The 15921-nt window shown below is 40.9% G+C and overlaps 2 protein-coding genes across 2 annotated transcripts in view; one reads left to right on the top strand and one right to left on the bottom strand.

Annotated features, from left to right (window-relative positions):
* TRAPPC3L (trafficking protein particle complex subunit 3L) overlaps positions 1–13637 on the top strand; it is a 47249-nt gene extending 33612 nt beyond the window's left edge. The window contains exons 4-5 of the mRNA XM_066371807.1: positions 9411–9596; positions 13518–13637. Coding sequence (XP_066227904.1) covers positions 9411–9596; positions 13518–13637 — 306 coding nt within the window. The remainder of the gene's footprint in view (positions 1–9410; positions 9597–13517) is intronic.
* CALHM5 (calcium homeostasis modulator family member 5) lies at positions 550–6589 on the bottom strand. The gene is made up of 2 exons (XM_066371804.1): positions 5973–6589; positions 550–2048 (listed from the first exon to the last, which is right to left on the bottom strand). Exons 1-2 carry the CDS (start codon positions 6510–6512, stop codon positions 1659–1661), a joined length of 930 nt encoding a protein of 309 aa, XP_066227901.1. The 5' UTR covers positions 6513–6589; the 3' UTR covers positions 550–1658.
* Positions 13638–15921: the final 2284 nt, after the last annotated feature.

Raw genomic sequence — 15921 nt, forward strand, 5'->3', positions numbered from 1 at the left:
TTGGTTTGTTGAGGCCAGATTCAAGGGCAGGAAAATAAGACTCCATTTCTCAGTTGGAGTCCTTGATCTATATTTAGTTCACCATGGTTAGGTTTTATTAAAATATAACCCACATGTACCAAAGATACACAGAAGATGGTTAGAGTAGAGTTAATGTAAATGCAAAAAATGCTAGCAGTAAAACCTTCTTAGAAAGTTCATACTGGCTCACGAGAGCCCATGGTAGCATCACTTTCAAATACTGCACTCAGTGACCCCGCCTTGGTATCTTGAAATTACACTATAAAAACGTAAACACTTTAACTCAAGGCTTTTTTTTTGTAATGCTGTTGTTAAACATTTATCATACCACTGTTTGAAACTCAAATAATACTTCAAATATATATATGTATATATATATACACATACATACAGTGGTACCTTGAGATACGAACAGACCAACATACAATTTATTTATTTATTTTTATTTATTTATTTTTATTATTATTATTTTTTTTAAGATACAAGCTGTGACCCGGTCTGTATTTTTGTTCAAGATCTGAGCGAAATTATGAGATATGAGTCATGATTTGGGAAGCTGCCGCTAGTTGGCGTGTTGGAGCATGGGTCCAGTATCAGCAGTTTGATATACTAGTTGACTGATTTACGAACTCGGTTACAGAGTTCCGATTTAAAATGTGGATTTATTATGTTGTAGAATGCAAAATTTGCACTATCTCTGATAGTGCAACTTGAAAAAATTTTCCCATGAGCATTGCTTTGGGCATTTTCCCCAGATCTCCTGTCAGGGCTGACTGACCCATTCAGCACAGTAGGCACTGTGCTTAGGGCCCATGATACTTGTAGGGGCCCACAAAATTGTTTTAAATTTCTTTTAAAATCTGAAGAAAATAAATGAAATTTTAGGTTAAAAAATATTTTAATACATAATATACATATATTTGTTTTTATATCAATATAGTCATGAATGTGTGTGTGTGTATTTTTTTAAATGTAGAAATGAATCCATGAAGACAAAAGTACCTAGAGTCCACAAAAGTCATAACACAGCCCTGCCTACAGGAGAATACTTTCATTGTATGTTGGAAACATGTGAAAAGGTCTGAATTTTAGGCGTTATATTCTTTTGCTGTTATTTTTGAGAACTAATGTTTCCATATTATAAGGAAATAAATTTCAAATGGTAGAATTTCGTACATCCTTGAAAAGCAGTAGGATAGATTTATAGGACAGGTTTTCTGCTGACTACTGCAGATCCCACTGTGTACAGTCATTCATTAAGAATACCTGGCTTAGTCATGAGTCACCACTTCTACCACCAGATGCCATGACCAATATTTACATAAAGTGGCTGACCCACTCACGTGAGGCTTGCTGTTGAATCATAACACCTTGGAACTTGGGGCCATTGAGCCCAACCCCTAACCAATGCAAGAGCACCTTTGTTTCCCTCCTTGACAAGTCACTCAGCAGTTTGAGCACATCCTGACACTGTCTGCACTTGGGAGCTGCAAAGCTGCTTCCCTTAGTATTACTGCCTTATAGAGAAACATGAAATGTGAGAAAACACAGATATCCCCAGGTTGCTTTTGATGCCATAAGACAATGTCAGAAAAATGTGAACCCTTGGACATCATGAGTCAGCGATGGCCGATGAGCTACATTTTGTGGGCAGTACCCACAAGGACCATTGTGGTCTCATCTTCGTCAGGGCTAAACTCCAGACCATCCTCCACCACCTTGTGGAGGGTGCTGTAGTGTTGCTGGCTTTGGTGGAAAGAATGCAGTGCTGAAGCAGCCTCCCAGGCAGCAAAAGTAGGCATGGGGAAGACCTCTGGCCTCCTGTTTTCAAAGAAGCATTTCAGATTTCTTTCACTCAGCCTGTTGGCGTAGTCCAGGAATGTATTTTCCAACTGCTCCTTCTCCTTTTGTGCATATGTCTTCCAAAAACTCAGCTGAAGGTGGCTAACTTTAGATCGGCAGCGAGTATAACAAGTGGTGAGCAGAGAGAAAAAAGATGCTGAACAAATCAGGCACCAACCTAGAATCTTAGAAAGAAAAAATTGTTGAAGACATGTAAAAGCAAAGCCACTTCTCAGGGAGCTAGGGTGATATTATTGGGAAGTGTATGGCTAAATTAAAACCATAGTCAGCGCCACAGCTTAGTTGAAATTCTTCATCATAATTTTTTAACAGTAAAACTGAAGTTTGAGTTTATTTAATTATTCTCCATCCTATCCAACCTTTCGTACCCATTGCTGGTCTGCAAAGAAATAACCAGAAGGCAGGCAAATAGAAAAAAGCAAAAGGTATAGATTATTCAAGAATGAGGTAAACCAAGCCCTCAAATAGTGTTAGCTATCAGAGGGGGAAATTCTGTGCATGGGTAAATATGGTCATCTGACCACATGACCAGTTTCTTACCCACATGTTTACCAGCACTGATAAATGCATATATGTGGCTAGTGACTGATTTTCCCATGTTCTATTGCTTACAGGGAGCAGCAACCCTTTCTGAGAGAAATATCATTATGCATTATCCAATGATGAACTGATCAGATATAATACAATAAGTAAAATGAAACTGCAAGAATTGAAAGTCTGCATAAAAGCTGAGAGAAAAAATGCAGTCATTGGAAACCTTCAGGACTAGTGGTTCTGAATTTCTGAATTTTGATGATCCGAGAGAACCAATCCCACTCTGAATACAGACTGGTTCAGTTGGGGGGTTTTTCCTCCCTGAATATTAAAAGCAGAACTCTAAAAAGTTCAACTTGTCTACTAAACTTTTTTTGGTGTTCTAATTATATTTTTTGGAATGGGAATTAATTTCATAGTTTGACAACTAACAGAGCTCTTTTAAATTTTCTCTTGACCTTTCAATGAAATGACTCTCAGTAATTCTCAGTGAACGGGCCTGTTTGAAAATAGAAACAAAAATCTGCAAGTGAACCCATTCAGACCATAACAGAATTACAAATACACTGCAATGCTTTAAATCAGAGCTTCTCACATCCTGGCTTAGACCATAGAGTCATTGTGAAGGACTCAGATTCCATGTGAATGCCAACTATGGATTTAGTTAGGTTTAAATCTCAGCATTCCCCTTGCTGTGGCTGTCCTCTCTCTGCCTCAGTTTTCTCAATCGTATAATGGGGGTTACCTACCTCAGAGGGTAATTTTGGGAATTAAAATGAGATGATGTAGACATACGAATGCATTCAGTAAGTGTTAGCTATTACCACATGCTTTTATTTTTCAAATGCATATGTTGTATGTAAAAGCATTACTGAACTCATGGTATCTTTCTGTCATTATGACTAATGAATGAGACCCGCCTATCATTGTGTGAAAGTTCTATTCACCTTTAATAACTTGTGGTGGGCTACTTCAGAACTTCCTTTTTTCTTCATCCTCTACCTTCCTCTTTCCCCAAAGCTAGGCCTCCTGTGGGCCAGTAAGCCATCTCAACTCCATATCTGAGCCAATTCTGCTTGAGTTTTAAACTATTCAAAGTGTTTCAGACTACCCCTCTCCTCCCCCACCCCCTGGAAATGCCCTTAGCATTGCCTTGCTCTCACCTGAGTACTGAGCACTGAGCCCTTTTGTTCTTCCCCAATTCATGGTATCCAGAATCAACCTGGACATGGGGAATGATTTCATCCCAGTCTTCAATAGGGTCCCCTTCTGCATGGGTCTCCTCCCTCAATCCTTGGCAGTTTCCTCATCAATTTAGAATGATTACCCTGTGCCAGCAGCTTTATGCCCACTCATGTCCCTTATCTCTATACCTTCCAGCTGCCCTCCAAGGTAGGTGTTATTCCCTCACTAGAGGACTCAGGCTCAGAGAGGTCAGGTCACTAGCTCTAGGTCACATAGCTGCTAACTGGTAGAGTCAGGACTCAAACCCAAGATTAGCCAACTCCAAGGCCAAGTTTTTTCTACCACTACACTCTACCTTCCTTAAGAAAAGAGCACCATCCAGCTGGATTTTTTATTTCTCTGCCCCACCCATGGAGGGGACACTTTTCTCACCCTCACCCACATGCCCAACTATTAGTCTGGACTGTTTGCTGCTCCTGCCTATCTAAACTACTGTGAACACCTGCTGTTGATAAGTTCTACTAGTGCACACCCCTCATGCATCCTCCCCTAGGAATCAGCCCCAGGTCCTTTTCATTCCGCTGGAAAGTAAACAGGTCAGTGGGCCCAGGCTAAGCAGTATGCGCATGATTTCCTTGTGTTATTGTTTGGAGAAGAAAGGTTCACACAGTGATTAAGTGTTTGGATCTGGCACTAACTGAATGGAACCTGGTGCCTGGGGACACAAATCATAAATCACTCACTGTGTCATCATATTCATAATTAGCACCTTCCTTCAACAAAAGAAGGTAGGTGTCTGGGATCCTGGCATGTTTTCATCTAAGATGTGCTTTATGCATTACACAAAAGACTTTGGGATATGTTTGGGCTTATCAGTTTATGAAAACTATGTGACAGTACCACCAACCAGCTTTGGAATGCATGATTTTAAAAACAGACTTTGCCTTGATGTGTTGTTGTAAGCTAAGTCCTCAATGAAAAGGGAACATTATGCTATTTTCAGCGCATTTATTCTGAAACGAGTAGCATTGCTGAGCAGCTGTGGATCAGTTTGTCTACTCCTACTGCTTGTTTTGGTTCCTTCCACTCACAAGTAGAGGAGTTCAGTCTTTTCCTGAGGCCGAGACAGCGCTTCCCATCTGGATTTGCGCTCATGTGTCTGGAAGGATGACAAGCTACTTCCCCACGTCAGTTAGGTAAAGCTATGATTTCCTTCTGTTAAATAAAACAATGCCCCAAATCTTGAGCTGCCAAAGTAACATAAGGCTTCCTGAGCTATACAGCATGAAGAGCCTCGGACGCCAGCTCCCTGGAGATTCTGATTGCTTTTCACGGAAGACTGCCAGTTCCTACGTTATGTTAGAGGGGAGAAACCAGAAGAATGCAGGAGAAGGAACCTGCAGGAATGACTGGCTCAGCCAGTTAAAGATTATCCACACCTTTAACTCTCACAAAAGATCTTTAACTGATCTAGAGACTCTTACAATACTTACAAGAGAAACAAGATGTGTAAATAGAAAGGGCCAGGGTCTGGAAACCCCTTCCTCTGCCCTGCTGAAACTGCCGCACACCACCTTGAGCCACGAGGTGCACGTAAGACCTGACACAAAGGTAGCGCGCCCCTTGCATGGACACTGTGAAAGGTACATAAGATGTAAGAAATCTAACTTCGGGGAGCTCGTGCTTTGGTGCTACTAGTCTCACGTGCTCCATTGGCTACTAATAAATTCTCCCTCTGTTAAGTTGTCTGGGTGCCTATTATACCCTGTTTGCGTGCCATTTCTTGCTACAATATGAGAAACTCTTCTCAGTCCTGACGATATTTATACAGAGAGATAGAAGTTGCCAGAAATCATTCAAGGGGATCTCGATAGTAATTATTTTATATGCAACTTTGCAAAGTATTAGCTCATTTGGTTCAGCTATTTTTAAATAGATGCATCTTTGTGTGTGGTTATTATTATTTCTTTTCTTTCAGAGAAACCAGTTTGAAAATAAATAATTGATAGAAGGAAGTAGTTTCTAATTACAGCTCTGGCCTTAACACTCAATTATGAGTTCGTATCAACGCATTATTTATAAACTCATACCCAGAGAGATTGTTGTAAAGTACTGAAGTATTTACATACCGGAAGCAGAGGCTATTCTCTTTTCGGAAATATAAAAGACAATGCAATCAGCTATTTTACCAAGCCATCCAAACTCTAAAAAGCTTTTCCTGAGATTCTCTTAACACTGCATCAGGTTCCAATTTCCATTTTGTAGCGAAACGTTCTAATAGGATTCAGACTCAGCCCCGGCTGGAAGGAGAACTGAGAGACTATGTCACGCTGGGAGAAAAAGGCAAGTTTGTCTTTTTTTCTTTTTACCTGAGACTGGGCTTGCAGGGACAGCTTCAGTTCTTCGCTGTCGGTGGCTGTCATGCTGGTTTTGCCACATGATACTTTGTGAAGCTCTCCCCAACACTCTTTGGGCTTGTCCTTGCAAATCAGTCCCAGGAGTCTTGAGCTCTTTGTCCCGCTCATGGCACATTCATAAAACGTCCCATTGAGCAACGCCACAGACAGCCACATTATGGGAGCCACCAATGCGCTCAGAGTGATCTGCCCCAGGACATAGAAGAAGTGGCAGCTGTTGCCTCTGGGGAAAATTTTCCTGGGATTCACGCAGCAGCCTGTGAAGAGTTTCCACGACCTGTTGTTTAGAAAGAATCCCAGGATCAGCAAAACCCAGGCAGGAGCAAAAAGGAAAACCAGCCCATACACCACGTTCTCAGTGCTGCAGGGGCACTTGAACGCCACGAGGGAGAAGAGGCGCTCACTCCCCAGCGTCAGCAGAGCCATGAAGCTGTAGCCTATGACCGTTTTCTGGTGAAGGACGAATTTTAAAATCCCATTGAAAGCATCCATTTTGGAGACAGATAAAGAGGGGAGATGCTTTGCCCTTATTTATTGGCAGAGCAGCTGTGGCCGTGGCCCAGGCTGGAGCTCTTCCTTCCTTGGAAACAACAGTCCTCCTCCTCAAACTGCGCTGGCCAGCTAAGGAAACAATGTCATTCCCGAGGAATGAATATTTCCCAATCGTGTTTAGACAATGCCTCCTACTGGCGGGTATTGGGCCCTGAATGTAGAGCCAAAACACTGAGGATTTCAGTTGGAAGTGTGAAGTTTGCGTTTCTGTTATTTTCATGTACTGAGAATCTGAAAGAAATTCTCACTCATATAAATAATAGACTAGAAATTTTCCATCCAGAGACATCAACATTACCAGAAATGGATTTTAGCCAGTTGGTTAGGAGCCAAATCAGTCCCCAAGCCTGACATTTCCTGCTGGGTTTTTTTTCTCTTGCTACTTGACGTAAGAGCGGGAAGATTCCCTTTATAGTCTTTTAAGCTGGCTGGTGTCTGAGACTTGAAGCAAATGTCAGGAATTGGGCTGTTTGAAATTTATATGGAAAAGTTTAGGGAGCCTTTGGGTTTCAAATAAAAGAGTGAGAAAAGCCCTCATCGTTTCTCTCCTAGGCTATTATAGTCATCTCTTGATTGTTATGTCTGCCTGTGACCGCATGCCCCACCCATCCTTCCTAAATCCACCCTCCACACTGACACAAAGGAGATCCCTCTAAAACAGATATTTAATTCTGCTTTAGCTTACTCGTGGCTTTGGGCCTCCCCACGGTCCACAAGTTGATAAATGCCAGCTTCCCACAAGCCTTATCATGGTATTTTGTGCCCATGATATGTTCTTTCTACCTGAAAAGCACCAGCCCACACCCCCCACACATGCTTTTTTCACCAGGCAGACTGTCACTCAGTATTCATGACCAGGTAGCAGTTATTTCTGTGATTATTTCCAGGATTGTTTCCTAACACAGGTTGGGGCAAAAGTAGGTTTATAGTTATTCATATAGAAAATAATATAATCATTAATAAATGCTAATACAAGAATAAACTCTCTGTTTTATGTAGTCACAACTGTAAAGCTACTTTGCCCCACTGTGTATAGAATAATGTATGTATACTTGCAGGACTTATGAAACTGTTACAGTTATTTGGTTAATATCTATAGCCCTTTTTTGACTATCAGCTCTTATAAAACAGGAACTATATTTTATTAACTCGTGTTCTGGGTCTAAACATGGTGTCAAACACAGAACAGATAGATGCTCAATCAATAATTTGTTTTTCAAAGAGTTCCTGAACTCCACCCTGTGTCAGGCACTGTACTAGACAGGCTGTGCTCATTGAATAAAGGACCCTTAATGAGAAGTACTTTTAATTAGAGAGACTTTGAGAAAACTATTTCCATGTCTTTTCTATACTGGTGTTAATTTAAAAATTAAATTTATTAAGGCACTTGAAAGTAACATACCAAACTGACACATTTCCCATGGATAACCCGCAAATTCCAGGACTGTCTGTTTTGTGGAAAGAAAGGGCCTTGAACTAGGATCTATAGAACTAAGGTATAGTACAGCCTTGGCCAGAGCACTTCACTTCTCTGAGTCTCAGTTCAGTCATGGTGAAAATGAGAATGAAACAGAAATCATCTTCATGTTTTTCTCCATTACCATCATGTAAAAATGTTTAAACCTTGGAAAACAGGAGGCTTTTGTGAGAAGTGACTTTATGACTCATTTACATGCCTTTCTTTGCTTCTTGTCAGAGATGGTCATCCTTAGTGATATGACTCCCTGTTTCCCGAAACACACTCTCTTTAAAAAATTTTTTTTAAAAGATTTTATTTCTTGAACAGCCTCAAAAATCTAGGCTGATGCCTTATGCACTGTGCCACCAGAGGTCAGGCCCAAAACAGACTGTTGAATCTAATCTTCCTGTAGCGTCCTTTGCTCCGTCACATTCCCAGATGGCAGCTATGCTCCTTCCAGTTCGGGCTCTTATCTTTCACTAGGCTGAGTGTGACAATTATCACACTGGTATGTTGGTGATTAGTCATATTTTAATTATCCACCTTCCTAAAAAATATTTATCTTTGATTAAAACAGAAGTATTTATTGATTTTAAACAGAGAAGAAGGAAGAGAAGAGGAGACAGAAAACTCCTCCTGCTCTTGTATGTGCCCTGACCAGGGCGGAACCCACAACCTCTGCACATCGGAAGGATGCTCTAACCTAGTGCTAGTCAACCTGATCCCTACCGCCCACTAGTGGACGTTCCAGCTTTCATGGTGGGCGTTAGCGGAGCAACTAAAGTATAAATAAAAAGATAGATTTAACTATAGTGAGTTGTTTCATAAAGATTTATTCTGCCAAACAGCGAAAATCCAACATAAAGTACTTGGTAAGTAATTATTATTATATGCTTTAACTTGCTGTTACTCTGCTTTATAAATTTTATAAAGTAAAATGACTTCCCTACTTTATAAATCACCATTACTGTAGAACTGGTGGGCGGTTAGAAAATTTTACTACTAACAGAGATACAAAAGTGGGCGGTAGGTATAAAAATGTTGACTACCCCTGATCTAACCAAATGAGCTGTCCATTCAGGGCAAGGATATTTATTTTTAAAAAACCATTTTGAAAATAATGCTTAACTCTTTCACAAAGTCATGTTGTTTCCACAGAGATCTAGTTCCTTAAGATGTTCCACTAAAACAAAAGGATATGGACTTGCAGTAGTCACAGGGTCAGTACATTTCAAAGCTAAGTGTGAGCCCAGACTTCCTGACTGCAAACTCCACGTGCTTCGCCATTCCACAGCCCTCCTGGACAGGGCATTTGGCTGTCTTATTCATGAACATTTGTCCTAGACCAAAGTTTAGTAATTTTTTCCCTTCTTTGTTAGGTTGCCTTCAAGATGTACTTGGGAATTACACCCAGTGTGACCTGTAACAATTCAAGCAGAAATGAATTCTCCCTGATTCTGGACAAGAATCCTCTGGTGGAGTTTGTGGAGGAGCTCCCTGCGGGGCGGTCGTCCCTGTGCTACTGCAATTTACTCTGCGGCATTATCAGAGGCGCCCTGGAAATGGTAAAGCTTGTGCTTCATTTTTTCCAGGCACATTTGTTATCTAGGGCTGGGTAACAAATTACGCCAGAACATAGCAGCTGAAAATAATAATGTTTATCATCTGACACGGTTTCTAAGGTCAGAAGTCTGGGAGCAGTTTAGCAGGGTGTGTGTGGCTCAGAGCTTCCACAGCTTACTGCAGCTGCAGTCAAGCTATTGGTCAAGGCGATGGTGTCTGAAGCCTTGACTGCGGCTAGAGGCTCTGCCCTGAAGCCCGCTCCCATGGCCTCGGTGCCTTGCTGGCCGTTGGCTAGAGGCTTCACGAAGTTCCTGGCCAAATAGACCGCTCTGTAGATCTAATCGCAACAGGTGCTGCCAACCCTGTGCAAAGTGGGAAGGGACTAACTACCTGAGGGTGTGAGTAGCAGGAGGCAGGGATGATTGCAGGCCATTTGGGAGGCTGGTTTCCACATCTGAATTATTTAGTGATTTAACTAAGACAATTACTTGCATCTGCTAAGAGGCAGGCACTGACTTACTAATATAATAGGTCCATGAAACAGTTGCTGCCTTTCAAGAATCTTCTGCCCTGTAGAGAAATCAGGTGTGTGAAGATGTGTGACTAGAGCCTATGGGAGGACCTGGGCTGGGGTGGATGGAAGGTCAGGGAAGACTTCCTAGAAAACTTGGATCTGGCATTTGCAGAATAAACAGGAACTAGGGGAGGTGAAGGCCTTGGAGAGGAGGGGAGGGGAAGTAGTGCTCCAGGTGGGAGAAACAGCATGTCCTAGGGCACAAAAAGAATGTTTTGTTCAAGGAAGAAGGAATTTAATTCATTTACTATGACTGACGTGTAGATCGAAAGAGAGATTATCATGAGACAAGAGATTTAAATTTTTTATTTAAATTAGGAGAGGCCTGATTTTAGAAAAGGGATTCATATGACATGTTAGGAATATGATTTTTGTATTGAAAAAGCAGAGACACATTATAGGTTTATAAACAGAGGGATGAGAGTTTGAAATTGGTGTTTTAGGAATTTCATTCCTTTGTCAACAAACTGGAAGTGTATAGGCGAGGACGATGTTGGAAGGAGGACAGCGTAGTTAGGAGGTTGATCGAGGTAGCCTCAAGAAAAACCAGGTAAGCCCTGATGATAGGAATGCAGAGAAGACCAATTTCAACAACGTTACCGAGGTAGAACAGATTGAAGATTAGGTAATTAGTTGACTAAAGGGACAAGGTTTAGAAAAAGACTCAGGAATTATTTTTAGGTTTGTGAGAAACCTATAGGGATAGTTGTGCTACTAACCAAGAGAGCAAAAGCAGGAGATGTACATTTGGGGATGGGAGAGAAAAGGGAGGGGGTTACTTACGCAGCAGCTGGGATTGAGGTGTCTATACATACAAGTGGTATCGCTAAGCAGTTGTTACACCTCTCTGGAAGTCACAGCAAAATGACCGAAGAGGCACTGGGACTCTCAAGCAGTGTGTAGAGGGAGCACAGAATAAAAAAAATGGGTCACAGATGGAACCCTAGGAAACAACAAAACATAACAAGTAAGTTAAACAGAGAATACAAAGGCTGTAAAGGAAAACAAGAGGGAGCAACCAAAGGAGGAGGATATCTCAGGAAAAGGAGCGATTAGCAAGACCAAGTACAGGAGAGGCTAAGAAAAATAAGACCTGAAAAATAGTCACAGCATTCAGGGACCAAAAGGTCAGGAAGGACTTTGGTAAAAGCTGCTTTGGGAAAGTGGAGGGAGAAGAAGACAATTTGTCAGAGGCTGATGAGCCAAGGGCAACTTAAGCAGAGGTAATAAGCAACAGTCTTATATTTGCAGAAGCTTAGCTATTTAGAATAGTGAGAACAGACAGTAGCCCAAGGCAAGGCATGTGCTGACCTACCCAGTAATGAAGCATGCATATAATTTTTAATTATTTGTGATAATTAGAGGAAAGACATAATGGCATGTAACCCAGAAGAGTAAAACAGTAGAGATCCGTGGAAGTCCCACGGATCTTCCACACTTCTACCTTACCATTTTTTAAAACTTGCCCTACAATCAAAGAACAGAAAATCAAGAAATGGGAAAGGAAGAGTTCTGGGAGTTTATGGGATGAACCATAAAACAACGTTGGAAATAGGATAAAGAAGTCTCCATCCTTCATGGAGCATCAGACCACATGTGGCCTAAATATCCAAATAGCCTCAGTGTATTTTCCTTTTTATTTTAATTGATTTTCTGTTAAATTTTTACAAAGACAAGAAAGATCTAATAAGGAATAAAGTGAAGGTGAATTTATCTTCTGTATGTCAAAATGTGATCTATATCCTTCTTTTGGGTGGTGGGTATCAGAAATGCATGGTTTTTGCACCCTCTGTGAGCCAAACAACTTGAGATACCAAGGTCTATGATTTAACAAGTCCAGGCTGGTTGGCCAAAGCATTCTTAGTGGGAGAGGGATGAGTCAGGTAAGGTTATAATTAATATAAGCCTCAGCTTTCACCCTTATTATTTGCTTTTATTAGGTACTTTCACTTATTTGTTTTCTTTATCCCAATGACTTAAAATAGCTGAATGGTATTCTATTGAGAGTAGGTCAGCAATATCATGCTGCTCTTAAGTCAGTATGTTTTAATGAATAGTAAAGTTAGCCCCTAAGGCTTACTTTAATGTCTGGGAAATGGGCTATGATTTAGAAAGAAAAGGAAGGCCTCTGCATTAAATATTCATGTCTGTCATTTCAACCTTTAATTTTATACTCATAACTTATTTAGTCTACATTTTTTCAAAACTCTCAAAGCCATAAGTAATTGCTAAGTATTGTTTGAATAGGTGATTATGCTATTTAGCAAGGACAGAATGATTTATGGCAAGTCGGTTGGAGAAGAATGGTTTATGACTTCATTTTTCCTCGGAAGTTCTGCTTGCTAGGCACATTGAGTCAAGGCTATCTTTGAGTTGGAAATCTCTGTTCCTGTTGAGATGGATTCATAATTCACCTCTGTGAGCCAAACTAGGCTCGGGCCCAGGTCTCTGGGCTTGCTCCAGACTCATCCAAGTTGGGTTGGCCTGGACCGCCCATCTCTTTGCAGACACACTCCAGAGCTCACACACCACTAGACCAGTGGCTCTCAACCTTTCTAATGCGTGACCCCGCAATACAGTTCCTCATGTTGTGGTGACCCCAAAGCAAAAAATAATTTTGGTGGCTACTTCATAACTGTAATTTTGCTACAGTTACAATTCGGAATGTAAATACCTGATATGCATTATGTATTTTCCGATGGCTTTAGGTGACCCCGCCAGGGTCGCGACCCACAGGTTGAGAACCACTGCACTAGACCATCTCTGAAGGACAGACACACAGTGAGGGATCCTTTGTCCACAGAGCAGGCTCTTTTTTGTCATTCTATTTTTTTTTTTTTTCCATTTTTCTGAAGCTGGAAACAGGGAGAGACAGTCAGACAGACTCCCGCATGCGCCCGACCGGGATCCACCCGGCACGCCCACCAGGGGCGGTGCTCTGCCCCCCAGGGGGCGATGCTCTGCCCATCCTGGGCGTCGCCATATTGCGACCAGAGCCACTCTAGCGCCTGAGGCAGAGGCCACAGAGCCATGCCCAGCACCCGGGCCATCTTTGCTCCAATGGAGCCTTGGCTGCGGGAGGGGAAGAGAGAGACAGAGAGGAAAGCGCGGCGGAGGGGTGGAGAAGCAAATGGGCACTTCTCCTATGTGCCCTGGCCGGGAATCGAACCCGGGTCCTCCGCACGCTAGGCCGACGCTCTACCGCTGAGCCAACCGGCCAGGGCTTTTTTGTCATTCTATAAGGAAAGGCAGGTCTTTATAGTGTAAAAAAGAACTGAAAAAGAGACAGAAAAATGTAGTAAGTTTTCTTTTTTAACCTTAATTATTTAAGCCCTTTTTTCTTTCCTAGGTTCATTTGGCTGCTGATGTTACATTCTTGCAAGACAGACTAAAAGGCGACAGTGTGACAGAAATAGGAATAACATTCCTGAAAAAGCTAGATGAGAAAAAATATGGACGGAAAAAATGAAGACTAGTAGGCCAAATGCCACAGGCTGACCAGATGAGGAATTAATATTAGCTAAACATATACAGCCATTGAAATTTTGAATCGCCTTCTAGCATGAGCTATAAAAGGATTATAAATCAGCCAGAAATTTGAAATGCAGTACACTAGGATATAAAGCTGTTTTTTTTATTTTGCTTATAAATCACACACTTTTGACCTCATGTCAAGATTTCATATACAAATAACTCCTCTTAAGATAGAAAACATGGACTGCACATATTACATAGTCCAGACTAAGAGATCTATTTGTTTCATCAATTTATGGTAACAGAAAGAAAAAACCACTATGTCACCAATATAGCTGGTACATTTATCTCTTCTCATTGAAAAAAAAGAATAAAATTATACAGTATAGAGTTCACTATGTATAGTTTCTAGATACTGTACATTGCATTCTCTATAGAAGCAGTTCCATTTCTAGCAATCTCATATTTTTGAAAAACTGTGTATATAATTTTTTTTTCATATATTGGTTTGTCTTATAGTTTCAGGCTCCTGAAGCTACTCTTGATTTATAATTAACAAAGCAAAGCTAATTATTTGGATGCTAATTCTGAGACATTTAAAAATAGCATTTAATTTATTCAATTTTTAGATACCATATTTCCTCAAGTATAAGACGCATGCTTTTTCAGAAAAAGTTGGGGTCTAATAACTTGGTGCGCCTATACAGTGGTGATAGTTTTGTTTTTTGTTTTTCTTTCTTGCATTTCCTGCTTTTTTGTGCTTGTTTTTGTGCTCATTGTTGTAGATATTTTTATTTGCATTTCCAATTTTTTCACGCTTGTTGTCTTTGCACTCATTGTTTCACACAATATATTGTTACCAATATATTATGGTAAGTTATGTTTTGCCACGTTCTGCCCAGAAATGGCTCAGAAAAGATTATCGTACAGTGCTGAATTCAAGTTAAAAGTGATCCAGTTTGCAAAAGTGAATGGAAATCGTGCTGCTGAACATAAGTTTGGTCCTACTCCAACTGAGAAATCAATCCGAGACTGGTTATGGGAAGAAGAAACCCTACTGAAACCACCACAGCATAAGAAGCCCATGAGAGGCAAGTCAACAAAATGGCCTGATTTAGAGAGGGAATTGAAGATACGGATTGAAGAGCAAAGGGCAATTGGAATTCCTATGTCCACAAAGATGGTTCAGCATGAGGCAAGAAAAATTGCTGATGAAAAAGAAGTTACTGATTTCAAAGGAGGAAACAATTGGTGCTTCAGGTTCATGAAACAGAATGGACTGAGCATGCATACATGCACTTGACCTGCCCAAAAGATGCCGGAATGCTATGAGCAGAAGGTCCTTGAATTTCACCGTTTTGTCATTCAATGTCGGAAGACACATCAGTTTGAATTGTGTCAGATTGCAAATATGGACAAAGTCCCCCTTCAATTTGATGTCCCAAGTAACAACAGAACTGTTGATAATAAGGGGGTGAAAACTGTAACTGTGAAGACGAGTGGTTCTAGCTTGTGCCAACGGAAGCAAGCTGATTTTCAAATGCAGAACAATGCTGAAAGAAGACATTCCTCAAGGAATGACTGTGCATATTCATGACAAGGGTTGGATGGATCAGGATGGGATGAAGATCTGCTTTTAGAAGTTTGGAGAAGGAGACCAGGTGGGCTCTTATGCAAAACTGCCCTATTAATGCTTGATCAGTTCAGAGCACACATAACAAAAACACAAAGAAGATTGCTACAGAGCAAAGAAAACACAAAAAACACATACACACACAAAAAAAAACTTACCATTATACCTGGAGGATTGACATCCCAGCTCCAACCACTTGATATTGGCATTAACAAACCCTTCAAAGCTGCCATTAGAGACAAATGGAACCCATGGATTAAGTCTTCTGGGGACAATTTGACACCAGCAGGAAGAGTGAAGAAACCAACTGTAGGAAATGTTTGTAGCTAGGTGAAAAAATTCTGGGATAATATCAAGATTGAGGTTGTTGTCAAGTCATTTAAGAAGTGTGGCATTTCAAATGCCATAGGTGGAACTGAGGATGAGGCAATATATGAAGACAGTGATGAGGACACAGATGAGGACAAGCTAATGGATGGGAGTTTTGACAGTGATGAGGAGTTGTTTGCATTTTATGGTGAATAAAACTTGAGTTCAATAACTTTATGTAATACATTTTTTAAAAAAATTTCGGGCCCCAAAATTAAGGCGCATCTTACACATGGGAGCATCTTATACATGGGGAAATACAGTAGCTGGCATTTAC

This window comes from Saccopteryx leptura, chromosome 3 (genome assembly GCF_036850995.1).
Source record: "Saccopteryx leptura isolate mSacLep1 chromosome 3, mSacLep1_pri_phased_curated, whole genome shotgun sequence".
Taxonomy (NCBI): Eukaryota; Metazoa; Chordata; class Mammalia; order Chiroptera; family Emballonuridae; genus Saccopteryx; species Saccopteryx leptura.